This window comes from Tamandua tetradactyla, chromosome 2, assembly GCF_023851605.1.
Source record: "Tamandua tetradactyla isolate mTamTet1 chromosome 2, mTamTet1.pri, whole genome shotgun sequence".
In the NCBI taxonomy this organism is placed as follows: domain Eukaryota; kingdom Metazoa; phylum Chordata; class Mammalia; order Pilosa; family Myrmecophagidae; genus Tamandua; species Tamandua tetradactyla.
The window spans coordinates 209192015-209218322 of NC_135328.1; the positions used below are offsets into that span (position 1 = coordinate 209192015).

Below are 26308 nucleotides of genomic sequence, written 5' to 3' on the forward strand. Positions count from 1 at the left end.
CACGGCTGCAGCGGCAGCAGCATCGCTGCCTCCAGGCCACGTGCAGAAAAACAAACAGTGGTCTCGGGTCCTAGGGTCCTGTGGGACCAAACTTCCTTCATTCTGCTTCTCTAATTTGGCTTTTCTGATTTATTCACAATGATCAGGTATCACCTGTGTGCTTTTTTTTCTTCCTGTTTTATTTCTCGCACAGATGGTGCCCTCGGTGGGCCATGCAGGTTGCTCCATTCTGTGCCTGAGTCGCCTCCCAGGGTCCTCCAAGGCCCAGGCCAGAAAAGCCCCCAGGAGAGGATCAGAGCAGAAACAGGGCCAAAGAGCCCCTCCCAGGCCAGGCACTCTGGCTGTATGCTTGGCGGGTGGGTGCTGGAATGGGCGCTTTGCTGGCATTTCCGCAAAGGCACAGGGAGATGCCTCCTGGCTCTCCTGGGCCCCCGGGGGAGCGGTGGGAGCTGCCGTGATGTGGAGACCTCCGGCCCTGAATCCACCAACAGCTGTGACCACTTCAGCTATTTTAAACCCTTGGGCACCAGGAAGCTCCATCACCCCAACCGGGTGCCGTGACCCAATGTCACGGGCTCTGAGCCAGGGCCCAGCGTCCTGGAGGGGTCAGCGGTCCAGGTTGGAGTTTTGAAGGTGAGGGGATTTCATTTCTTGGGTTCTCCCCTTATCCTGCCCCCTGTGCTAGGGTTTTCCATGCACCGTCTCATCTAATATCATGATAACATCTAGGCTGAGATGAATTACATCACAGATGAGGAAAACAGGGCTACAAAGGGCAGGTGGACCTTCCAAGGCTGCACCAAGGCAGGGCCGGGACTAGAACCTCGGTTTCCTGGTCGATGAGACAAGGGGCATTACTTTGCTGCCCCTCCCAGCTCTGCCCCTGCCTCTCCTCCACGGCGAGGCCGTGCAGGTGCCTGGCCCGGCTTAGCCACTCTTATGAGCTCTGTGGCTGAGGATAAATTCTCTAACCTCTCCACGGCTCTCTTTCTTCTGTAAAGTTCTGTAAAGTGGTGGGGTTATCGGAAGGTTATAATGATCTAATTCAAATACGCGAAAAGTGTCAGCTTGGAACAGTGCCAGTGTGAAATAAATGCCCGCTCTTATTACTTCTCTCCTGGCAATCGCCCCTTAGCCTGCATTATCATGTGCTCCACTCCTCTTATGACCGGCCAGGCCTCGTGGGGGTGCCAGCTCCTCCCCCACTCTGGCCCCCAGTCTCCCCTTTGTCCGTGGAACGAGGGGCTCGTGCTCTACGACTCCCAGGAGGCTTATGCCCAGTACCTGCCACGTAGTAGGAGTCCAAAACGTCATTCAGGGCAGGTGGGCGCCCAGACACGAGCCCACCTTTTTCGGTGGCTTCACAGTCAGCTCCCAGCTTCTCAAAACTATTTCCCCCTTTCACATGTGAGCTGCTCCCTACTTGGGGGATGAACCCAGTGGCCCACCAGGAGTTGATCAGAAGTTACCCGCCACCCCCTAGATCTGGCGCTTTTGGGGGACAGATGCCACCCTGGCTGGACTCTGGCCTTGCTACCCCCCACCCCCACATTCCTCCCTGGTCCCAGAGCAGCTGGGCTCTTCACCACCTTCTAATTTGAGCTGCCCTGGGGAGGTGGGTAGGGGGCTGGATGTGTCTCAGGGATCTCCTGAGCCTCATCCCCCTCATTCAGGCACGCCCCCACCGGGGCTTCACGTCCCCAGCTGTCCTTGCCCCTTCCCACGCTCACATCCCCACCACACCACCCTTTCCCTTTCAAGGCCTCCGCCCGCCCCCACCCCACGACCTTCCCCACCACATGGGGTGGGGAGGGGGGTGGCTCGGCCCCCACTGGGTGTCACCCCGCACCTCAGCCTCCGCAGAACTCAAAGTCATCTCCACAGTGGCACCCCCCTTTCCTGGTGGCCCAGGCCAGAATCACTCTTGTCTTCTCACTGTCCCTCCCCTTGCAACCAGGTGCCCCCAATATCTCAGTCCATAAACAGTAGTCAAGTCGGGCCCCCTTATCCCACTCTCGTTGTCGAGCTGGGTGGTCACCGCCCCTGCCTGGCTCAGCCTCCCTCCGGGGTCCACCTCCATCCACGCCACCCAGAGGGCCATTTCAATACGGTATCCGACCACATGCTCCTTACCAGCACCCCCACCCCCCAATACCGTGGCGTGGCACCCTGGACACTGCAGGCTGCTGGGGCTTCTCCACTCCCACCCACTCCCCATCTTTCCTCTGGAACTACCCATCTGATGGTTGGTGTCAGACTGTTTCTTGCTTCCTGATTTGCCCCTGGGGACGCCCACCCTTACCATTAGTTTGACAAATGCCTCCTATGAGAGGATGTGGCTTGGAACAGCTAGAAGAAAAAACAAAAAATCGTGGAACTGAAACCCATGCAAACTTTGGAACCTGTTCTATAACTGCTTGTTGAAATATACTTGGAAATTTATTTCTTTTTTGTATATATGTTATATTTCACAATCAAAAACAAAATTTGGAAAACAAAAGTGGACCCGGCCACCGAGCCTTCCCAGAGCCCCAGGCTAAGTAAGGGCCCCCGCGGCGCCCCTGTGGCAGCCCCACGTTTTAACTGCGGCCAGGGCTGAAGGCCGGCTGACTGGGGAGTGGTGAGCAAAACCACCACCCAAAGGCGCCAGCTGGCGACTGCAGGCCGTGGGCGGGGCCACGCCTGACGGACGGCTTCGCGGCCCAATGCGCGAGGAGCCTAGCGGGCCGCCCCGCCTCCCCATCCCCCCCACCCCCCGCCGGCGGCAAGATAAGGCGGCGTGCGCGAGCGCGGCGGACAGCAGCGGGGCACGGGCTCACCTGGGACAGGTGGCTCGGGGCAGACCGGGAGCGGCCGAGGACGGGCAGGGGCCGGCGCTGCGGGGACGATGCTGCGCGAGCGCACGGTGCGGCTGCAGTACGGGAGCCGCGTCGAGGCGGTGTACGTGCTGGGCACGCACCTCTGGACCGATGTCTACAGGTGAGCGGGGCCACCTGGCCGGGCCCGAGGCCCCAGATCTCGCTCCCAGAAATCGCGAGAGCTCCCACACACAGCCCAGAGCCTCCCCGACCTCCCTCCGGCCTCCCTCCGGCCTCCCTCCGGCCTCAGCCGCCCCCCCATCCCGAGCACCCCGCGCCCAGAAATCCCAAGATGGTCACTTCCAAATCCTGAGGGTCCTCAAACCTTGTGCCCTGAGACCCTCCCAGAGACGCCGACACACGCTTGGGCCCAACTCCGTCAACACTCCTTCCCCAGCTCCCCGTCCGTCACCCCAAAACTTCACCCCTGGTCCCACCTGTCCACCCTCTCCCTCCCCTCAGCACCGGCTCCTCTCAGCTTCTGCTGCCATCCTCTCCCCTTTCACTTCTCCACTCCCCCCTCATCACATCCCTTCTCCCCGACCCCTTCCGCAGCCCTTTCCCCTCAGACCTCCAGATTCACCCAGCACCCCAGCCCAGCCTCCATCCTGCTCCCTGGCCCTCTCAGATCAGCTGAGCCGCAGCGGGCATCCACCTGGCCCAGGGTAGGGCCAGGGCCGCAGTGGAGCGGCCCTGGGGCAACTCCTGGCCCCAGGGGTTGCTCAGGCTCTGATTTTGCCCCGTGAGGGCTACTCCTGTTGACCTGTCCCCGTGCGCTGGCCGTGAGTTCCTTGTCCCCAGATGCCTTCTCCTGACTTCACTCTGGGCTCGGACAGGTGCCTGGTTCCATCCAGCTGAGACTTGGAGTTCTGAGTGTTGAGGTGGTGTCCTTGTTGGAAAAGTACCTCTGGTTCAGAATCCCCTCCCTTTGCCCCTTCTTTCTGTCCACAAACTTTGGGTGGGGTGGCGGTACTGAGATTTCTGAGACAGCAGGAGGGGGTGGGGGTGGGGGTGGAGAGTTGAAGTCAGAGCTGCCCTTATCCCCAGCCCCCTGGAAGCAGTCAAGTACCCTGAGCCGTTTCCCCGCAGTGTGTGGTAAGGGAAGTGAAGGGGTGGGGAGGGCCCCGGGTTGCATTGTGCTGGGCCTCTGCTCCAAGCATTTGAAATGTTCCCCTTTGCTGGGGCAGGAAGGGTCCGTGCTGAGGGGCAGGGGCACACAGGACTCTGCGGCAGCACTCCGTGCGGTGACTTCAGGCCCCCTACCTTACTATGCCTCAAGCTGAGCTCTTGTGTAGGTACCAGGGTGGCTTCTTACTCCCAAATGTTCCCTGCATCTGGAAGTTGCCCAGAGCACCCACCCCTTTGTCTCCCCACACAGGCTCCCCCTAACCCCATTCTCTCCTTCACCTCTAATGGCCCTGACAACCCTGCCCACAGTCTCTGCCACTTCCACAGCAGGCACTGGCCCTAGCCAAGCACCTCTCCCACTGCCCGGTCTCCCCAAGGACAAAAGGCCCAGTCATCTCACCTGCTGGCCCAGCTGGGACCTGGGACCCTCTCTGCACACCTGCCCCCAGCCCCAGCCTCTGCCTCAGTCGTCCCACATGTAAAGTAAAGCTTGAGGTGGGCTGGGTGGTCTCTGAGAGCCATAATGCAGCAGTGGAGTGTGCCCAGCCCCAGTGACCAGGGAGGGAACTCCCCTCCCTTCTCCACCCCCAGCCCTAAACTGGGTATTGCCAGGGGGTGGGCCAGTAGCCAGGGCTTTCAGGTCTCTAAGCCTCAGCTGTCGCCATAACACACTATTTGGTCACTGGGGCACTTTTGGTGCAGCCTGCAAGGCTGGCACAGCACCTTCAGTAGGAGTGAGGAGGAGTGGAGGGGCGCACTCAGGCCCTCTACCCTGTCTTGGCAGAGAGAGGTCCAGCCTGGTGGAGGCAAGGAGTGGGGGCAATGTGGACTGTCCTCCCTCTGGCAGGGTCCAGCCACAGCAACCCCCACCCCACTTAAGATTCCTCACCACCACCAGTCTACACCAGCACTCACCAAAAGAAATAGAATGCAAGCCGCCAATAGAGCCACATTTGTAGTTTAAAATTTTCTTGTAACCACTTTTTTCAAAAGTTACACATGTGAAATTAATTTTAGTAATATATTTTCTTGTACCCAGTCTATCCAAATACTATCATTTCAATATGTAACAGTATAAAAATTATTAATGAGATAGTTGACATTCTTTTTTTCTTTTAACTAAATCTTTTAAATCTGAAGTCGATTTTACGCTTGCAGCACTCCCCAGTAGCACTCACTAACCGTATTTCAAGTCCTCATCTCCTCGGTAGCTACACGGGACTGGCAGCCACTCTACTGAACAGTGAGGGTCTGGAGAGTGCTTCTCCATTTGGGGCCAGATACTTCCTTGTTTCAGGGTACCTGTGGGGTTGTACATCCCTGCGTCCTCGCTTCTAGCCTCCAGCCCCTAGATGCCAGTAGCAACCTCCTCCCTATCCACCCCCCAAGGTAGACAGCCAAAAATGTCTCCATGCATTCTCAGATGTTCTCTGGGAAGTGGGGAGCAAAATCACCAACAGTTGAGAATCACTGGTCTAGTGGAAGGAAGCCTCTTCTGGAACTAAGGAGACTGGGCTATTTTTGAGGCGGTTTATTCTAATATCTGTAATGATAAGAGCTACTGTCAGTATTAATAAAAGCAAGTGATATTTATGAGCCCTGAAGAACCAAATGCATAATTATCTCCTTTCATCCTCACCACAGACCTTGGAGGTCATGCTAGGAACATCCCATGTTGTAGATGAAAAATGTGAGGCTCAGAGAGGTGAAGCCTTTTGCCTAAAGTCACACAGGACTCAGATCCAAGTCTCAGAGCTCATGCTCTTAACCTCTACTCTCTCCTTCATGACTCTAAAAGGAGCAGGATGAGCTGGATGACCCTTTAAACCTGCATCCCTTCCACCCTCCACCTGGGCCATGAGTATGCTGACCCTGGAGACTTCACTTCCCCCACCTCGCTTCTTCCCTCAGTTTCCCCCCACTTCCCACTAAGTTCTTCGAAGCCCTGACCCAGATCCTGACTCAGGACCCCAAACAATACCTCCCAGGCCTCCAAGTAGTCTCCAAGTAGCAAAGCCTGGGGAACTTTGAACCCCTTTTCCCAGGGGAAATGATGAATCCTGCAAAGGATTACCCAGGCCACTGTGGGAAGGGGTGCTCTGGGCCACTCACCCTCTTCCAGCATAACTGGCTCCTTCACAGACAGATGACTTGGCTCAACTACATTCTACTGCTAGTCTCCAGCAAGCTATTGGTAGATGCACAGAAAGAGGGAAGTAGGTTTTTTACTAGACATTGTACTTTATGATAGTTTTTAAAGATATGTACTTGTTCCTTCTGCTACTGCCTGATGTGCTTAGCTTAGATCTGAATGAATACACCTTGCCCACACAATCCCTTTACTGGCAACTGCTTCTTTGCTGGAGCTGGCCTGGATCCTACCTGATTCTGGTTTGAAATTGGAGAGAGGGAACAGACTGAATGGCTTCCTCAGATTGGTTTAACCCTCTACCCACCTCATGTGGGACAATGAGGGATTTAGAAGGAGGCAGCCTTGGAATAAAGTACCAAGGTAGTCGCACTCTGCCCAACTCTCCCACTGACCCTCAAACCAGGCCTTAAGAACAACTTCTATCCTTGCCTCGGTTTGTGCATCTATCCAAGGGGATGAGAGTTCCTTGATAAGGCAGGTGTTCCCTTCTGTTCCCTGACGAGAGATGGGGTCAGACTTCATGCCCTGAAGGAGAAATTTTAGGGCAAATATGTTTTTAATCATTGTCTTGCCTCTGCAAAGCTGTCCCCCTATTGCATGTGATCTCATGAGGACAAGGATAAGCATCTTGTCCCCTCTGAGAAGCAGAGGCCAACCAGCCATTTTCCGAGGTGGGGCCTTGCCCATCCCTCCCTAGCAGGAGATGGGAAGAAGGTACCGGTACCAGGTCAGAAGTCCCCAGAGTTGGCACAGTAAAATGATGGGGAAACAGGAACCAATCTGAATACTCCCTTGCCTTGGGATAGAACCCAGAGAATTTAACTTCTTCCCTATCTCTGACTCACTCCCAGGTTTTCTCTGTCTGCCCCTTGGTTGGTATGAGTGTTGGGGCATTTGTTTGTTTGTTTGTTTTAAAAGTATCCTTAGGACAAAGGCTGGGGAGGGTCTGAGATCCGCTTTGAAACACTAGGCATTCAGGATGACATGGTTTCCACTTTCCGTAGTGTACCAGGCAGTGCCCTGCTGACTATTTCTCCAACCATTACCCATTCTCACCCTTGGCTCTTTGGACCCTATTCCACCAACCAGTTCCCACCTCAAGGCTTTTGTAGGTGCTGTTCCCTCCACCTGGAATACTCTCTCCCAGACCTCCACAAGCCTGACTCTTCACAGTCAAGTCTCAGCTCAAATGCCACCTCCTCCAAGAAGCCCCCCTTGTCCACACCATTTCATGGTGACCTGCCACAAACCCCAGGAACTCTCTACCTCACTAAACTTAGTTTTAATATTCAGATCTTCTTTATTTACTTAGTATTACTAGCTAACATTTATTGAGCACTTATTGTGTGCCAGGCAACCTTCTTATCACTTCGCATGCTCGTCTCACCTGTATTCAATAATTTACATGTGTTTAACCCTCACAACATTCTGAGTTAGGTACTGTTATTGTTATTGTCCTCCTTTCACAGACAGGGAAACTGAGGTCAGGAATATCTGTCCTTGATGATACAGCTGGTAAATGATGGTGGTGGGATTCTGACTCAGGCAGAGCCCAGGCAGCTGACCCCTCTGTGGACTGCCTTCCTGGACTTGTGTTTTAGGTGTGTCCTCCTCCTTACTCCCCGCCCTCCTCCTTCCAGCCCTCAAGTCAGTGAAGGGCTCCTTGATTGAGTGAATGAATGAATGGACGAATGTGGCCATTGATGCATGAGGACTGGCCTCTGGTTGGGCGGAACGCCCCACTCCCAGCCTCGAGGGAGGGCCACCATTGGTGGGGCCTGTGGAAGGTCAAGAACATGTGGCTGAGCTTGGCCAGAGCAGGGCTTGCTCCTGAGAGAATGACGGTGGGGAGGAATCCGGGCCAGGTCAGGTGGCCCCATAAATTAGAATAACACCCAGAGCCTTCAACCCTAAAAGGGAAGCCATGCCAGGAGCTGCTCCAGGACTCGGGTTTCAGGCTAGTTCCTGGGGTGGGGGTGATTCTGGGGAGGACCTGGCACCCTGTGTGCTGTGTCCACAGGCCCGGCACAGCTGAGACCTGAGAGCATTCCCTCCCTGCCCAGAGGACCCTTAGTCAGAGCCTCACCCCACTGCCCCCAGCTGGACAGCACACTTATTAAACTTGGCCATGCCAGATCCTGTACCCAGGGGCTGTGACTGGCCCCAGGCCTGCTTATCTCAGCCATTCACCCAAGAACTCAGTGGGAAGCCAGTCTTTGGTGTCCCCTCTCTGAACCTCTAACCCCCATTTGTAAAATAAGCAGGGGCCCTTAGAGTTCCCTAAGGGCTTCTCATTTGGTCCCTCTCCTGAGCCAGGCCTGACCCCACCACCACCAGGTACCCCTTACCTAAAAGACCTTCAGAAAGGACCCTAGTCTATGGGTTCCCTCCTGCAGAGAGAACAGCCAAACCTGGAGCTCAGAGAGCTTAATTTCACCTCCCAACTCCACCACTACTACCCCTGAGCAAGTGCTTGCCCTCTGTGGGCCTCAGTTTGTTCATCTTTAAGATGGGGGTGACATCAGAACAGGCCTCATGGTGTTATTGAAAGGATGTACTGATATTGTGTGGGTCAAGGGCTTGGTACAGTGCTTGGCACCTAGTAAGTGTTCAGTAAGTATGAATTAATAATTTGAATTGGTTTGGGGTTTATGATAATATTATTAAAACAAATAATAATGAGACATGGTCCCTGCCCTCAAAGAATTCATAACCCTCATGGGAGAAAAACATTGAGCAATATTTGTTAAATGTTATCTGAGACACCAGCAAAGGTGAGGAGGGATGAGTTCTGGCCGATAGGATCCTGGTAGACTTCCTGGAGGCAGCGGCAACTGAGCTGAGTCTTAAAGGATAGACAGGGATTCCGCGTGGGATGGAGGACATGTGTGCAGATAGGTCAGTGAAGCAAAGGCACCAAGGCAGGGGAGGCATTGGGGCACACAGAGGTGGAAAGGGCATAGTTTCAGTGACTTTGAGTGTAGCCCTAGAGGGTCAGTGAGCACAAACCTGGGGTTTGAATGCCAGGCTCAGGCATTAGACTGTTTCTGTAGGCAGTGAGGAGCCACTAAAGGTTTCTGAGGAGGGGAGTTTCCATAGATTAGAATGTTTCTTCCGTAAGGAAAGGGCTCCAGGGCAGCTAGAGGCACCAGTGCCAAGCGAGAGGGGCTGCTAAGGTGACCAGGCAGGAGGTAGCTAGCTGAAGACAGGCATCATTTACCTCTGCCAATCCTGTCCAAAGCAGCTGCCCAGCCTCGGGGCTCCAGCCGCTACCATACTGGGTGCCAGGAGCTAGACCTGACTTCCTTCCCTAGGCCTGGTCCCCTCCCTCTCTCCCGCCCCTCAGGCACCCTCAACTCACCCCTTACACTCCTCCAGAGACCCAACAGCAGGACATAACCAGGCAGTCAGGAGCTGGGGTCACTCTGGGGGTGAGCTCTGGCTGATGAGGCTCAGGGCAAGCAAACAAGCTGAGAACTCCAGGTGCCATCTAGGAGTAGTCTGGGGCTGTGAGCAAGCCATCCCAGCCCCGCAAGGTCAAGCCGGTGACCCTTCCCACTGAACAGAGACCAGAGAAGCTGCATGACTCCCCAAAGGCCACCCAGCCTTTGTAGAGCTGAGCAGATTATTAGGTCTCAAAGCCCCAGAATTCCCTTGGGTGGACTTAGAAAACATCCCTCTTATACATCCATCACTGCTTTCTGGGCTTTGCCCAAAGTTCCTTTCTTTGGCACTTACCAATTAGCCATTTGTCCCCATTTCCAAAGCCACTGCCCTGTCCCAAGCCATCGTTATCATCACCTGGACAGCTGCAGTCACCTACTCTCCTGAGATCCATTCCCTACCAACATGCTGGGTGAACAGTTACAGTGTAAAAATGATCACATCACCCTCTGCTTAGAACCTCAAGTGCCTCCTACTACTCTCAGGACCATGGCCGCCTCCTGGCCATGACCTGTGACCTCTCCTCCACCACTATCCCTCCGCCTTGTTCACAGACCCCAGCCACACCGACCTCCATCCCATTTCTTGAACATGCCTGGCTAACTCCCGATCCGGCCACCACCCAAGCTGTCCTCACTGCTTGGAAATCTTGGCTCCTCTTCCTCTCTTCCCTGTGTCCAATTCAGTGCTTCTTTCAAAGTGTGGTCCTTGGACCAGCAGCACTGAGGGACTCATTAGAAATGCAGTTTCTTAGGCCCCACCCCAGACCTGATGACCAGAAACTCGGGGATGGGCCCAGCAGTCAGTTTTTAAAAAAGCCCTCCAGGTAACACTGATGCCACTGAAGTTTGAAAAACAGGGGTCTAATTCATTCTTGTCCATCCCTTAGAGTCTAAAGTTTAGACTCCCAAGCAAATGCCACCTCGGAGAAGGCCTCCCTGCCTGCCAGACCAGAGAGGCCTCAGGGCAGTTCATACTTCTCCTTTGTTATAATTAATTGTCATGCAATCAATTGTATACTCCATTGAAAGCCTTTCTCTTCCACTAAAATATAAGCTCCATGGGCCAAAGGAAGATATTATCTTGTTTGCCGCTCTACCCCCAGCACCTGGAACTGTGCCTGGCGCATAGTAAGTGCTCCATAAGTGTGTCGAGTGAATGGATGACAGTATAAGTAAACCCTACTCTTCTGGCCCTTCCTGCAGCCACGTTTATAGAATACTTTCTGTATTCCTATGCTAGCCAGGGCCTGAAACAAAATAAAAGAAGAGGATACAATCCCTGCTGTTACGGAGCTAACAGCCACATGGAAAATATGGGACAACTTGAATGAGTTGGGTCTTCAAGGAAGGATGGACATTAGCCAGGCAAAGAAGTCGGGGAAAGTATCACAGTGAGAAGGAACAGCATGTGCAAAAAGCACAGGACGCAGGGAGTCACAGAAAACGAGGCTGGGGGTTCGAGGTGAGAGGCGCTGGCTAAATGCCATTGGTTGACCACCAGGCTAAAGAGTTTGGATTTTCTTCTATTAGGGGGTTCTGAGGAAACAGTGGATATTTACAAGCTGATTTTCAAAAGAAATCACTCTGGTAAAATAGTGGAGCTAGCCAAGAGACATAGGTTCAGTCATTCATTTATTCACAAAGTCTGTATTGACTGTGACACATCCTAGGCCCTGAGATGCAATGGTGGGCAAAGCCGACATGGTCCTAAGAATTGGCAGTCGATGCTTCTGTCCTCACTGTCATTCGCCTCTTTCCATCACTTCCTTTCTGTGCATCTTGTCCCCGGCCTTCCCTGCAGCTTCCAGGTACCATTGAGTGCCCTCAGCTCCTGGCTCTCTGGTTTCTGCAGGGGATTCTCAAAAGTTCTTCCCAGAGAGGGAGCAGCCAACAGGATCTGCAGGGGGACAATGGGTATCTTTGTTGCCTCTGCCAGGGCTGCTCCAAGAATAGCTGTTTGCTCAGCTTGTCGCAAGGGGAGGGGTGGGGGTGGGTCCCTGGGGCTCCAACCTGGGCCTTCATTAACCCCCAGACTTCTGGGGCCTCCTCCAGTTTCTCACTAGTCTAGAGGAACGAAGTGGGGCAGGAAGCTTCCCTTGCAGCTACTGTTGCCAGTGTTCAGAGACCATCCTACCCTGAGAATTTGTAAAGCATTTTTTTCTCTGTAGAATTATATGCAGAAGCCTAAGATATAAAGCCAGATGAGATGGCAGCTCTGGTTTAAAGGTGTGGGGTGCAGTGGCAGAGAGATCACCAGCGTTTCAACATTCCCCCACCCCCACCCCATAGCTCTGACCTGGTTGCATCCTCTCAGTTTACACTTAATGCAATGGAGAGGGGAAGCAACTGGCCCTAGACCATCCAGTAAGTGGATGAACGAAGCTGGAACTTCAGTTTGGGAGGGTTTCTCAGTCCATAATTTCCCAGATTCTCATGACTTTTTACCAAAACGTTATTCTACCTGTAGTACTATCAACTTAAAGTGTTTCTTTAAACAGACATATTTTTCTTAACTTCATTTTAAATGAAGATTTTATATTAAATGGAGAGCTTTTATCAGGTGTCATAAAAAGATAACACACGTAATAAATTCCCAAGTCTTTGAAAATGTCCACCCATATGCCACATAAAAGCATCATCTGTGCCCGTGCCTCTCTCTGGGAAATGCTGCCTGGACACTTCTGAAAGGTCCTCCTCCTATCTGCAGCTCAGGTCCACCCTGGGCTGGGGTGTGGGAAGTGCCCCGCTCTGCGCCAGGCTTTGGAGGTGAGAGATGAGTGATGGAAGATGTTAGATCCTGTCCCCCTCGGGGGGGTTTTAACCCAGAGGAGGCCCACATGGGAACAGCACCAGAAAGAGTCGGCCCCAGCCCTCTGAGGCATGTGTGACAAGGACCCTGTGATGGGAGGGGTGCACGGTCATCCTTTGTCAGCAGACACCCCAAAGGACAAAGGACTCACTCTAGACCCCCTCTGCAAGTTGGTGGTAAAATTGGGCTTGAACCCAGATTTTTTTTTTTGATGTTTGTAGCACCTTTCACAATAGCACTAAATTAGAAACAAATCAAGAATCAGGGAATCAGGGATGCTGGCTCTATTAAATTCTTAAAATAGTCTTCTAAATAAGAAGAAGAAATGGAAGTGTTCCTTAAAAGTACTTCCAGAATCCCTTTTCTCTTTTTATTCTTGTATCAATTCTAGGAGCTGGATTAAGAGACCAAAACTAATGCATGGACATGCATTTTTTAAAACATTTTTTATTGTAAAATGTGATATATTTATCTGTATACATAGCAAAGAAGAAAAAAGCAATAATTTTCAAAGCACACTTCAACAACTAGTTGCAGAACAGATCCCAGAGTTTGTCATGTGCTATCATTCCACTATCTCAGATTTTTCCTTCTAGCTGCTCCAAAACACTGGAGGCTAGAAGGAATATGAATATAGTGATTCGACAGCCATACTTGTTTGTTAAATCCCATTTTCTCTATTATTCCTCCTCCTTCTCCTTTAATCCTTCTCCCAGTCTGTAGGGTAAACTTTGGGCAATGCCTGTTCTGAGTTTTTTCATGTTGAGAAGGGGTGTCTACACTAAAGAATAGGGGGATGTAATTAATTGATCATCTTGGAGAAGTTGGTCCCTCTGGGTTTATCTAACCAGAATTTATCTAACCTAAGAACCTTCTGGGAATTATATGTTCCAAGAAGGCAAACCTAGTGCATGAAACCTTTGTACAATCTCAGTTCAAGCCCTACGTTTGAACTCAGATCTTTTCACTGTATCCACAATCCAGGGTTTTTGCCCAGATTCTCTGCCTCCCCTAGTGATGGGCAGTGACAGAGGACAGCAGGCCACAGCCGACAGGTGTCCAGCCTCAGGTCAGCCTGTTTGGCATCTTTCAGCATCCTGGGACCCAGCATCCCCATGACAGACTGGAGAGTCTGGAGTGGGGCAGAGGGACAAGACAAGGAGTGGCCCTGGGGCTTCTTTTTGGAGCTGCTTTCCCAACCCTGGGCATGGACTGCCTGAACCCCTGCCCACTCTCTCACACCAGCCCCTGAAACTGGTGGTCTTTGCCAGTAGCCTCTGCAGCTGTGGCCTGACTCAGAGCCCCTGCGTGGTGGCCTCTACAGACTCACTCTGCAGCCTTGGCTACCCAGGGCTCTGACCACTGAACTGCACTGCTGCATATATAGTCCAGTGGCTTTCCTCCTTTGGTCCTGAGCAACAGCATCTCAGCAGTGTCTGGAAACATGTTAGAAATGCAAATTCTTGGGCTCCACCCAGACCTACTGAATCTGAACCACGGGGTGGGGCCCACCCATCTGTGTTTTGACAAGCCCCCCAGTTGATGCTGCTAAACTTTGAGAGCTCTGCTCTAAACCTCCTACTCAACCCTAACCCCTGTGTCAAGCTTTGGCTGCTCTAGCAACTCCCCACTCATGCCAACCATACCCTCCAAGGATGGGATCCATGAATCTGTAGCCTTGAAAAGAAAAAAGCCCCACAGGTTTAAGCAGCACCCCTTAGTTATTCGGACACTCAACCACGGTTGAGAATTTTTCTGGCACCCAGAAACACCAGGCCCTCAAAATAGCAGCCTGGGCCTTTAAGGCAGACACATGTGCCTGTGACTTATTCGCAATCCCTAGAGAATCTCACCAGAAACCCTCTGAGCCCTCTTTGGCCTTTAGGATCCTTCAGATGCAGGGCTGGATTTAGCAAAACTCTCAGTCCTGAGTTACTTCCTCCTGTCTCCCTGCCCTTCCTGTTATCTTCCCTTAAGCCAAATCAGACAAGTCAAATCCTCTGCCCTGAAGTCTTGATGGCTTTTCAGGAATTCCAGAAGTATTTGACTTTCAGTAGAAAACCACCCTGAACCCCAAGGAATGAGCCTCAGAAGATGGGGAAGTCCAGGCTCAGAAAGCCGTGGCAGGAGGGAGGGTGTTGGTGACAGAGCCACCCCTGTCCCTGTGGGAAGTCGGCACTTAATGCCTGCCTGCCTTCCCCTCCTTCATTCTGATTCTCCCAGCCTTGAGCTCAGAGACCCTGGAAAGGGGTTGGGGACAAGATTTACCATCACTGCCTTTGGGACAGATTCATCCCTCTCCTTGGGCTCTGGCCGCCAACACTTAAGGTGCCACATGGCTCCCAGAGCTGGTGGCCATAAGAAGCCAGAAGAACTTAGTAAGAACTTGGACCCCCAGGCCCCACTCTTGAGCATTTTGACTCAATAGATGCAAGAGTGACCCAATATTTGCAACAAGCGCCCTCCCTCCCACACGGCGATCACAATACAGAGAGATTGCAATGCAGTGACAGCACTGAGCATTGTTCACAGGAACACGTCTGCTGGTTCCTTTGGGGTCCCCCAGACCAGATGACCTGGGAGGGCACTTGCAGCCTTGCCCCTCCAAGACTGTCCTCCTTGAAGCCCCTCGCCCCCCCCATCCCAGGGCTCCCCACGACCCTCTGTCCTCTCTACCTGCAGCGCGGCTCCAGCCGAGGCCCAAACCTTCAGCCTAAAGCACTCGGAGGGCGTGCGGGTGGAGGTGGTGCGTGATGGGCAGGCCGAGGAAGTGGCCACCAATGGCAAACAGCGCTGGCTTCTCTCGCCCAGCACCACCCTGCGGCTCACCATGGACAAGGCCAGCACCGAGGCAAGCAGCAACAAGGTACCTCAGCTGGGCACGTCCCCCTTCCACGGGCCTCCCACAGGGCCAGGCCAGTGCTGTCCAACAGAAACAGAATGCAGGCCACTTACATCGTTCCCAATTTTCTAGTAGCCACATTGTGCTCACAAAAAGAAACGGATCAATTGCAATCATGTATTTTATAGAGCACTATATGTCAAAATATTCATTTCAATGTGTCATCAGTGTAAGACAAAATATTTATGGGATAGTTTGTTTACCTTCTTTTTTCATGCCAAGTCTTCTAAATCCAGCACTGACAGCACATGTCAACTCGAACTGGACCCATTTCAGTGTTCAATAACCCCCTTGACCCCTGGATGCTGTACTGGACAGGACAGCATGAGACTGTGGAGTGATGGCTTCATAAAGGGTTATGACTGTGCTGTTGGATGCTGGAGAGTTTAGAAGCTCAGAACCATAGAACATTAGAGTCGTTGGAAGCTGTTGCCACAAACATCCTTGGGCTCGTTGCCTTTAAGGTAGGGTGCTCGCGGTGAAGTGTTCGCCCAAGTGGTGATGTTGAGACAAGAACCACCTCCTTACTGGGTATCTAATTATGAACAGCCCCTTTACCACATGCCCTATCTCAGTGATGGCACTGGGCATTGTTCAAAGACAGTGACCTCAACCCCCACCCCTTGGAGTTTGGGGGCAGGGGGACCTAGACCTACAGCATCCCTGGCAGCAGCCTGCATGTGGGGCACGAGTAGGCAGATGGCATTCCAATTTTACTCTGAGAAGGAGAGTCCGCCGTCTAACATAGTGATCTGGGAGAAGCAACCCACCAACCCAGGAGAGCTTCCTGGAGGCAATGGTTCCAACATCTGGAGAGGGTTGGCTTGATGGGCTGTGAGGGGTTTGGAAGGGAAGGGCTGATGGCAGGTTTTCCCGCCTATGCTCTCTGACCTCCACTCTTCTCTCTCTGCCAATGTGCTCCACCCCCCAAGGTCACTGTCAACTACTATGAAGAGGAGGGGAATGCTCCCATCGACCAGGCCGGGCTCTTCCTCACGGCCATTGGTGAGTGGACACAGCAGCGGTCTAGGTACCTCGGTCCCTCCAGGTCTGGCATGGGCACCCTTCTTGGCAGCAGCCAGTCAAGTCTTCAGTGCTGTAGACAGGGCATGTGTAGCTTCTTCACAAATAAGACAGATGTGTGGCATAATGCCACATGACCCCAGCCCCTCTGCACTGGTGGGGACCTCCTGCCATGGGAGGCATGCCCTGCTCAGCCATCCACTCACCTAAAGCTAGGGTCCCCATCACAGGCCCTGTGGGCTGTGGAGGAGAAAGAGGAAACCTTATCCCTCACCCTGCACCCAGTACCCTGTCACCCCACCCTACCCTGGAGAAGAGCTTCTTACTCATGGAGAGGGAAATGGCCATTCTACAAATCTGCCATTGTCTTTGACAATCCTGCCACCCCTTTGCCTGCCTGGGATCCAACCCTGGAGCACAGAGGTGCAGCCCTGGGTCATTAATTCACCTAGTGAGGCCCAGAGAGGTTAGGGAACTCACTCGAAGTCACACAGCAACTGGGTGGCAGGTTGGGTCCAGACTCAGGATTATTCCCCTCCCAGGTTCTTTTTATTACCATGCACTGCCCTGCCCTGGGGCCAGACCACCGGGGTGGTGGGACCCAGCCTGGCTCACAGGCCAGCTCATGGTCCTCTGAAGCTCAGTCCTGTGCTCTTCTGCATTAAAGGTGTTACTTTTATGATTAAAAGAAAATGAAATGTTTAAATTGCAGACTATTTAAACCAAAAAGATATTTCAGAGAGTTACATTGTACATTTAGCCTTAGTTGAATGTTGACAGAGCTGCCACATGGCCGAGGGAGGGAACTACAGATTAATGAGAGCTTCCTATATGCAAAGTGTTTAAAAATGATGATAATGCCTCCCTTTTATTGAATATCTACACTGTGCCTGGGACATGCTGAGTGTTTTGATGGTGATGGTGATGATGATGAAGATAATGAACACCTAACATTTTCTGAGAACTTAAAATGTGTCATGCTCCAAAACTAGGGGTTTTGCAGACATGATCTCAGTCTATTCTTACAGCCATTCAAGGATGGGCACTGTTATTTGCCCATTTTACAGATGAGAAAACCAAGGCTCAGAAAAGGTAAAACAAATAAAAACTTACCTGAGGCCACTCATCTGGAAAGTGATTAGTAGTACCCCAAGTCATTTCAATTATCTCACATTCTCCAGAGGTCTTGGAATACCCCCGCCCCCCCAAAAAAAACCAATCAGGCTCCAAGGCAGCACCCCCTTACCCAGCCCTACTATTTAGCTGCTGAAGCAGGCTCAGCAGTGCTCTGAGGCTAGTTCCAAAGGGCTTGATGTCTGTGACCCTGCCCCTCTTTCTGCACTGAGGGGTGGGGTCCAGCTTGGGGGAGCCTCAGCACAGCCTCGGGGAGCCTTGAGAGATGGTAACCGGAGCCGGTTGTGACAGGTCCTGGCACGGGGAACGTCGCGTGCACACGCAGACCCCGGGTTGTCTCAGGTGACTGTCCTGCAGGAAACCTGATCCCACAGAGATGGTGACCCCATTCTGGACTGCACAGCCAGGGACACCTGAGGACGGAGACAGGGGGGCCAGTGACCAGGGGCCTTACAAACGAGGGTGATCACAGACTCCCGGTCCGAGCTCATCCTTCTCAGGTTCTGAGGTCATGCCCTCATTTAATAATTATTGATTTGCCTGCATAGCCTCCTGGATATTTCAATTCCACAGGCCAGTCAAATTTAAAAACAAGACAAAACTAAAAAACTGAAGGGACTGACATAGATTGACAACTTTAAAGCTTAGCAAAAATTTAAAAAAAAAATAGTAAAACAATTTGCCATTGACTATTACCATCATTTTATGAAAAATGGTCATTTTAACACCTAAAAAGCAGGTAGGCAAGGGTTCATCTCAGAATACAAGAGTGATTTGCTTTGCATAGATGAAACTTTATACAAAACACACCCCCGTTGAATTTATGTTTCCCGATCCTCGAGGAACCCTGGTCTGGTGAAAATTTTATTTCACTTGGCAACTTCTGATCTGTCTCCTCCAGCGAGAGCCTTTGAGGACCCCGTGTTCTGAGTAATCATGTGGGGGCAATTCCTCCTCAGAGACCGGGAATACCCCAACATCCCAGTATGGTGGGGCTGCCCCCCAAAGACGTATCTGAGTGTGTCTCATGACCCAAGGTTGAGCAGAAAGAGCTCTGGCTTTGGAGTAGACAGAACGAAGTCTACATCCTGGCTCTGTCCCCTTCAGCCACATTGTGGCCTTGAGCAAGTGACATCACCCCTTTGAGCCTCGGTTTCCTTCTCTGAAAATGGAGTTTCACAGTGCACCCTTGCCAGTGGTAGTGTGGTTTCGATGGCATGGCATGTGGAAAGGGCCTGGCATGAAGTAGGTGCTCAGTCAGTGCTCTCTTCTCCCTTCCTCTTGGGGTGGCCATATTTTCTCTCTGCCGGGGCAAAGCTGAGGAACCTTCCTCTCCCATAGTCTTCCTCTTGGGATTTGGGAACACACCTGTGGTATCCTTGGCCAAGCCACATCTTGGGTCTCAGTCCCAGCCTTGCCACAGGCTTGCTGGGTAACCATGACAAGTAACCATCCCTTCCAGGCCTCTTTTTTCCAACTATAAAATAAGGGTGTTGAGCTAATTGATACCTTCCATACCCCAAGATATGGTTGGGTCTGATCTACAAAATCTTCCCTATTAAGGGGGGACATGGGGGAGCAGGGAGTGGAGGAGGAGAAAGAGTCCCACTGTCTGCTGTGGTCTGGGCAGCGGGAGAAGTGTTCGTACCTGAGCCTCCAGAGGTGTCAGCATCAACGTCGGGACCTTAGGCCTTTGCCCCTCCCCAGAGCCTAGGAGCGTTACCCCAGTTGGCTGGGGGGAAGGAGTCTGTCCTTCCTGCCACACCTCAAACTTCCCAGCAAGGCCAGAAGGCCGGGCACCCCGCCACCTCTCCGTAGGGGCCGGTGGCCTGCCAAAAAAGCTTAGACCTCTGATGTGCAGCTAAGGCCTCAGCGTCTCCATTCCCAGGGCAGAGTGCCTTGAACCCAATGCCGCTGACATTTCCCGTTAATCTGCCCTGCACACTAGGCGCCACCTGACATCTTAGGGCTATTCTGGGGAGCTGAGGTAGGATCCAGAGCCTGCGGGAAATGTCTGCAGCCCAGAAGCCCTGGGACAGATGCCTCCCCGCTCCTCCCCTGGGGAAGGCAGAGCCGGTCTATGACTGCCAGCCATGCCGGTCCCATTCTCTGTCCCCTGCAAGGATCATCCTTGAGACATGCACTTGGGGGGCAGCCTGGCAGGGGAGATGTCTGAGAGCTTGGGGTGGTTTCAGAGGGAGGGGGAGGGGAGAGGAGGCATTTCATTTGGCTGTGGAGAAGGGCCGTGGCCTGCCGGGTCATAAGAGAGAAACTGAGAGGCCTGTGGGTGGTTGAGGGGAGGATGGAAAGGGAGCCAAAGCATGAGACACTGATATTTCATAGCAGGAAGTCAATTAATGCACCAAGAACTAGCGATAAGCATGTGGTATAGTATTAGGGATGTTGCCTGAAGCAGGGGAAGGGAGGGACTGGGCAGAGAACTGCTGATTTTCCTTTAGACATTTTTGGGTGCTATTTGTTTTTTTTGACACTATGTGCAAATACCACATTGATACAGTTTTAAAGTTTAAGGAATTCATAGCAAAATAAAGGGCTATACAGAGCTTTGTAATTGCTCTCCTATGACCCACTCACTGCTTTAATGGAGACCCACGCAGACCCTCGGTGCCTCCTGCACAGGTCACCTTACGGGCCGGAGGCAAAGGCCACAGAGCGGCCAGGGAGGGCATGTGGCCAGGCTCCTTGGGGAATGACCTTCAGGAAGCAAGTCTTGGGACTTGAAGATGGGCTTGGTTTTTGGAAACAGAGTTCGAGGCTGGAGGTCAGCCAGAGATCAGCCTGGGTCTGAGGAGACGGCTGCAAAGAGCGGGGACCTGGGGTGAGATGCCTGGCTCTGCACGGTCTGGGGACTTCAGTGGGCATTTCTCTGCCGGAGCCTCAGTCTCCTCATCTGTGGATTGGGGTGGGGGGTGGGGGATGCGCCGCCCTGCCCCCCCACTGCAGTGGCTGAGATCCCACCGTGAAAGTGCCCTGCAAAGCCTGCAGCTCCCAAAGAGGCTGGGTCTGTAGGGAAGTCCCAGGCAGGAGCACCTCCCCCAGAGGCAACACTCGTTAGGGCCTGTACAGCTGGAAACTTCTTAAAGATCTGGGAGCCAAAACGAATATCATTTCCCCATTAGAACCTTCAGCCTCTATAACAGCAGCTGGTGGTGTCACCTTCCCTTCTTTCTCCCTAGAATCCTTCTCCTGTACCAGCCTCCCAGATTTCAGCGCAGTTTGCTGACTTCTCTGAGCCTGGGTTTACTCACCTGTAAAATGGGAGCAATAATATTTATCTCCCAGACTTATAAACTCCTTGAGAGCAGGCACTGTGCCTCGATTGTCCTCTGTTAAATCTCCAGACTTACTACAGTGCCTGGAGCACAGAAGATGCTAACAGTTCCTTGTTGAATGAGTCATAAGTGAATAGGATTCATCAGAGGAGTTTATGAAATTAGGCCTTACCACATCCACCTCACAGTAGGGCTGCAGAGGCTGAGACCTGGGGTGCTGTGCTCCAAGGACTGGGCATCCTTAAAGCATCCCTCCTCCTGCCTCCCCCTAGCCCCAGGGAAACCACATTAGGCTCAGGAAGGATCGGGCTCTAGGCAAAGGGAGGATTTGAATGTAGTCCCTGGACTCAGTCAGGCTGAGCCACCCAGCAAGGGTGACCTCAGTGCCCTTCCTGTGCCAGGACCCTCCTCCCCACTCCATTTAGGGAGAAGGCACACCTGCCAAAGGGACAGGCCAGGAATGCCTTCATTCCCACCCAACTCCCAGCATGGGCCAAGTCATGCTTAGCGGGAGGCAAGCCCACTGGGCAGCACCAGGGGCCTCAGAACAGGCCAGCTCAGTCCGTGTGGCCCTCCCAACACTTCCCCAACAACTCCTCTATCCCACCCTGTTAGTATCTCACTCGTGGGGCACTTCTGACACTCAGGGGACATTTGGCAATATCTGAAGACACTTTTGGTTGTCACAATTGGGGCATCTAATGGATTGAGGCCTGAGATACCATTGAACCATCCTACAATGCACAGGGCAGTCCTCCACAACAGAGAATTACCTAGTCCCAAATGTCAGTATTGCCTACCATTGCAATTAATGCAACTTTTCAACCAGAAAGGGCCCCATTTTACGGATGAGGAAATTAGAATCCAGAGAGGCTGTCTAACCTGCCCAAAGTTACTCAGCTGGTAAACTGGCCAGGGTTTCAACCCAGCACGGTTGTCTTCTAAGCCCTGGGCTCTTTTCACTGCGTCACAGAGTCCTCCTAAAGCCTGTCCCCATAGCAGGCCCCAGGTACTGAAAGTCCCTTTCCCAAGAGAAGGGAGAAGCAGGGGCCCCACCCCGGAACTTCTTCTGGAGGCCTGGCCTAGTGGGAAAGAGAGGTTGAGATCCATATTCCCACCCAAAGTAAAACCCCAAGTCCTTGGAGGTGAGAGTTCTGGGAGAGAGAGCTGGGTACACGTGCCCAGGACAGACTGGGAAAGGCAGTTACGGAATTCTGTGCCTGAGCATTTGCCAGACATGGGCTTTGAATCAGACCAACCACAGTACAGGCCCCAGTTCTGCCGTTGTCACCTGCGTGACCTTGGACATGTGACTGCCTCTCTGAACCGCGACTCCCAGGTCTGTAAAGCGAAGGGCAGCCCACCCACCACCCAGAAGAGCCTGAGGACCGGTGAGTTGGGGGAGAGTCCTTGCCTACCCCGGGCTGGGTTGCGCCTCTGAAAGCTGGGAAGGCCTGCACGGTGTCTGCTCATCATCTCCATGGACTGGGGGATATTGAGGCAGGTGACTGGACAAAATGACCTCTGTGTGACCATCCTGATGCCACATGGCTTTCTCCTGTCCCTGCTCCATGCCCCCTGGCAGGCTGGGCTCAACAACTCACACATGTGTCTTGTCCCCAGAGATTTCTCTGGACGTGGATGCAGACCGGGACGGCATAGTGGAGAAGAACAACCCAAGGAAGGTACCTAGCTCTCCGGGCAGGCACGGCCCTGAACAGGGGAGGGCACCCACGGACAGAACCCCAGCCAGGATCCTGCAGGCCAGCATGGCCCCCCCACCAAGCACAGAGACACCACACCCCCATGTCACAGATCAGAAAACTGAGGCCGCCCAGACCTGCAGCAAATGACTGACAGAGCCCACGCTGCCCCCAGCTCCTTGCAAAAACAGCTGCTGAGCAAGACCCCGAGTTCCAGTTTCCCCATTCACGGTGTAGGCAGACTCAGTCCATAGACCCGTGGCAAGGAATAAATGTGCCTCCACAGAGGAAGTGATGCGTGCACATTTGCTTTTAGTAAAAGTAAACTTGTTTTATTTATCTTAATACTGGGAGCGAGAATAGCTTAAGACCAGAAGGTTGTATTCATCGTTCTCAGCTAAAGACACTTATCTTGAGGGTCTACGCTCATGGCCTCCCCGCTGTTTGTCAGTTTGTTCATTCATTTGCTTGTTCTCCTTTATCCTGCATTCTCCATTCCGGTTCTCCTTCCTGACAGCAGCCATTTTAATGGGTTCAATGTGTCTTTTCTGTTCTTATGATCCTTGCAAAATGTGCAGTATTATTGGCATGCATTTTTAATTTGTGCAGATAGCATTGTGTACTCAGTCTCAGTCTGTCTCTTTTCACTTGTGCTCCCCACCCCTGCCAACTCAGCTTTTAAGCTCCATCGGTTTTTGTTGTGTGAAGATGCAGGCTGTTGCTTCTTTCCATTTTCTGCCTTTCTGTATCCTTTCAATGTTGCCATGTACGTAGGTTATTTTTATAACAATCAAAAGTCCAGGTTGCATAATAAATAGACTGACACTTTAAAAAAATTAAATAGATACCAGTGAGAAGCCAGGGGTCTGGTGGGGCAGGGGGCCTCGGGCCTGCTGGGGGGCCTGGAGGGAGGTCTTGCCCCTTGCCCTGAGCTCCCCAGTGGACATCGCCTCGGCCCTGCCTTCCCAAGACAATTGCCCTCATGAAGATGCTCCCCCAGCTCCCCACAAATGTTCTCTGTTCTGGGCCGGGGATGTTTTCCCATTTTCTTCACTCCTCCATAAATATTTGTTGAGCATCTTTTGTATTCTAAGACTGTCAAGTCCTCAGGATGCAGAAATGAAAAAGATGCAAAATGATGAATATGCAACTATGTGATGATATTGAGAGTTACTGATTATATATGTAGAATGGAATGATATGTTAATTTTTTTTGTTTGTTGTTATTTTTTTAATTGATAAATACATTTTTTTAAAAAAAAGATGCAGCTCTTGTCCTCAGGGGGCCCACAGCCCTGTGCAGGGGAGGGCTCGGTAAAGAATGTCACAGGAGGATGTTTTCCTCTGGAAAAAGATTTACACGGAGACACAAGTGTAAAGCCAGGGAAGCTCCTCTGGTCTGGAATATCCTAGGAGGATAGAGTTGGGGGACGGGGCAGCCTTCCAGGCAGAGGAACCAGCATGGACGTGGCCCTGGGAGCTTGTAGTCTCGGGAACGGGGAGGTGGCCGTGGGGCTGGAGTGAGCGAGTGGGAAGGTGGAAGGGCGAGGTGGAGAAGCAGCAGGTCTCCCACAGCTTTGCAGGCCGCAGCAAGGCATTTGGGCTTTGTCCTAAGTCAACAGAGAGCCTCTGACCGTTTTTAAGCAGGAAAGCCGTGTGATCTGGTTGGAGTTTGTTCGACTATCTCTCTGGCCGCTGAGTAGAAAACGGATTGCCTTGCCGGTCCCAAGCTCTCAGACCATGTCTGGAAATAGCTGGGTGTCTGTCCCTCATCTGCACGTCTTGCCCTGAGCCCCTCTAGGTACCTCAGAGCCTGTTGTAGGATGTCTGTCTGCTCATTCCTCCAGCCGCCCTCCGCCTCCCAGCCTCCACCCCATCCAGGCGTAGGCACACCAGACATGGAACTCACAAATGCCCTCATTAGCCTCCTGGATCGCTGCCTCTCTCTCTGCCACCATCCAACCCCCCAGTTTGCCCTTGACCTTTTCGTTGGGCCTCTCTGGACATCAGAGTTGGGATAGATGTCCACTAGGATTGGGATTGTTGGCCAGGTCACAGCTGCCCCAGGACATTGTGACTGCTCTGTTCTCATCTCGTGACTGCCTCTCCAGTGGCCCGTGGTATCTGCCCTGGGGGTGAGGCTCTCTGCTAGAAGGCACAGAAATGGGCCCTCACTGCTCTCCCTGCCCCTGTAGGCATCCTGGACCTGGGGGCCCAATGGTCAAGGGGCCATCCTGCTGGTGAACTGTGACCGAGACACACCCTGGTTGCCCAAGGAGGACTGCAGTGATGAGAAGGTCTACAGCAAGGAAGGTGCCAGTGAAACCCACAGGCAGGGTGTGGGGAGAGGGCAATGGAAATAGTCATGCCAAGTCCTGGGCTGGGCTGAGGCCAAGACGGGGGCCCTTGGGCCTCCCAGGGGCAATGAACCCAAAAATCCACTCTTGTGAAAAGCAGAACACAAAACTGTGCGTGCAGTTCACGTGCAACTATGGTTTTTTATTTTGTTGTTTTGTTTTGTTTTTTAATTGCACACATACACAAGAAAAGGGCCAGAAGGAAATTCCGAAAAAGTTAATAAGGAGTTATCTATGGTATTGGAGGGGATGACTAGTTTATGATTCTCCCTGTGCTTTTCTGTAGTTTCCATGATGAAGGTGTGTGGAGGTTCTTTTCCCTGCTTATAAAAGGAAAAGGACTTGTGAGTCACCATTCCAGCATTTTGTCTCCTAACCCTCAGCTTCTCATCCTCTCCCTCACAGACCTCAAGGATATGTCCCAGATGATCCTGAGAACCAAAGGCCCCGACCGCCTCCCAGCAGGATACGAAATAGTCCTCTACCTGTCTATGGCAGACTCGGACAAAGTGGGCGTCTTCTACGTGGAGAGTGAGTGGTGCTAGCCAGGACCTTCTGGCAGTTCCCATCCATCAGTCCTCAGTGGGCCGACCCTGCTGGGCCCAGCTCTGCCCGCCAGGTTCCTCCCCCGACCCCGACCCTCCCTTGGCAGCTGTGGGCTCTGCAGGTGCAGGCGGCTGGAGAAGACCAGGACGGCCCCTGTCAGGCATATAAACGGCAAATGCTATTGTCCTGGGAAGCCAAGTAACTCCACAGGGGTGTATCTATCCTCCCCTCAGAGAAGTTTGCAATAAGCCAAGGACTAGAGAATGACAGGGATGAGGCGAGGCAATGCTACCCTGGGTGGGCAGGAAAGGCCCCCAGGTGGAGGTGACGTTTGAGCTGAGACCTGAGCGAACAGTGAGAAGGACCCGACTGTCCGACTGGTCTGCAGGAAGGGTGTTCTAAGCAGAGGGAACAGCAAATGCAAAGCACAGAGGAGTGAACCAGTTTGTAGTGCTGGAGGAGCAGGAAAAGAGCAGGACAGAGGGATGATTTAGGAGATAAGGTCAGCGAGCTGGGCAAGGGCCCGATCATGCAGAGAGGGTTTGGATTTTATTCTGAGGGCAGTGGAAAACCATTCGAGGGCTTTAAGCAAGAGACTGTCAAGATCTGATTTATGTAGTAAGATGCCCTCTCAGCAAAACAGTCTGCTTTGCAATTTGCCACAGTGCAAGTTGGAGCTTGCCCTTAGTGCCCCATCTGTCTGGGGGGCCCAGGATTTCTGGACAAGCCCTGCTGCCAACTCTGGGCAAGTCCACTAGAACCAGGGCAGTTACCATGAGGACTTGGTCATGGGGATATAAACCCCCACCTCAGGGGATGATTCAGCCAGGACAGTAGCGGATGCCACCTGATTCCAGCACTCCTGACCCACCCAGCCCCAGGCAGTAACCTCACACAGGTTGGAATGTCCCCAGAGTCAGGCCAGCTCTTCTGCTGCAGGGGATGAGATGTTGATGT

General features: G+C 52.6%; 1 protein-coding gene and 1 long non-coding RNA gene across 3 annotated transcripts in view; one reads left to right on the forward strand and one right to left on the reverse strand.

Moving 5' to 3' along the window:
• Window positions 1-2774: 2774 nt before the first annotated feature.
• The window catches only part of PADI2 (peptidyl arginine deiminase 2), a 41096-nt gene continuing 17562 nt past the window's right edge, over window positions 2775-26308 (forward strand). Inside the window, exons 1-6 of one of the 2 annotated variants that reach the window (XM_077151110.1) lie at window positions 2775-2979; window positions 15076-15259; window positions 16228-16300; window positions 22369-22430; window positions 24644-24761; window positions 25211-25336. In XM_077151110.1, coding sequence (XP_077007225.1) covers window positions 2888-2979; window positions 15076-15259; window positions 16228-16300; window positions 22369-22430; window positions 24644-24761; window positions 25211-25336 — 655 coding nt within the window. In that variant the 5' untranslated portion in view covers window positions 2775-2887. Of the gene's footprint in view, window positions 2980-15075; window positions 15260-16227; window positions 16301-21196; window positions 22137-22368; window positions 22431-24643; window positions 24762-25210; window positions 25337-26308 lie in introns of those variants that run through there. The other variant, XM_077151112.1, reaches the window with a different exon arrangement.
• Window positions 11200-16016, reverse strand: LOC143674845 (uncharacterized). Its single transcript, XR_013171235.1, has 2 exons — window positions 15499-16016; window positions 11200-11481 (listed from the first exon to the last, which is right to left on the reverse strand). It is a non-coding gene; the product is annotated as an uncharacterized LOC143674845 (long non-coding RNA).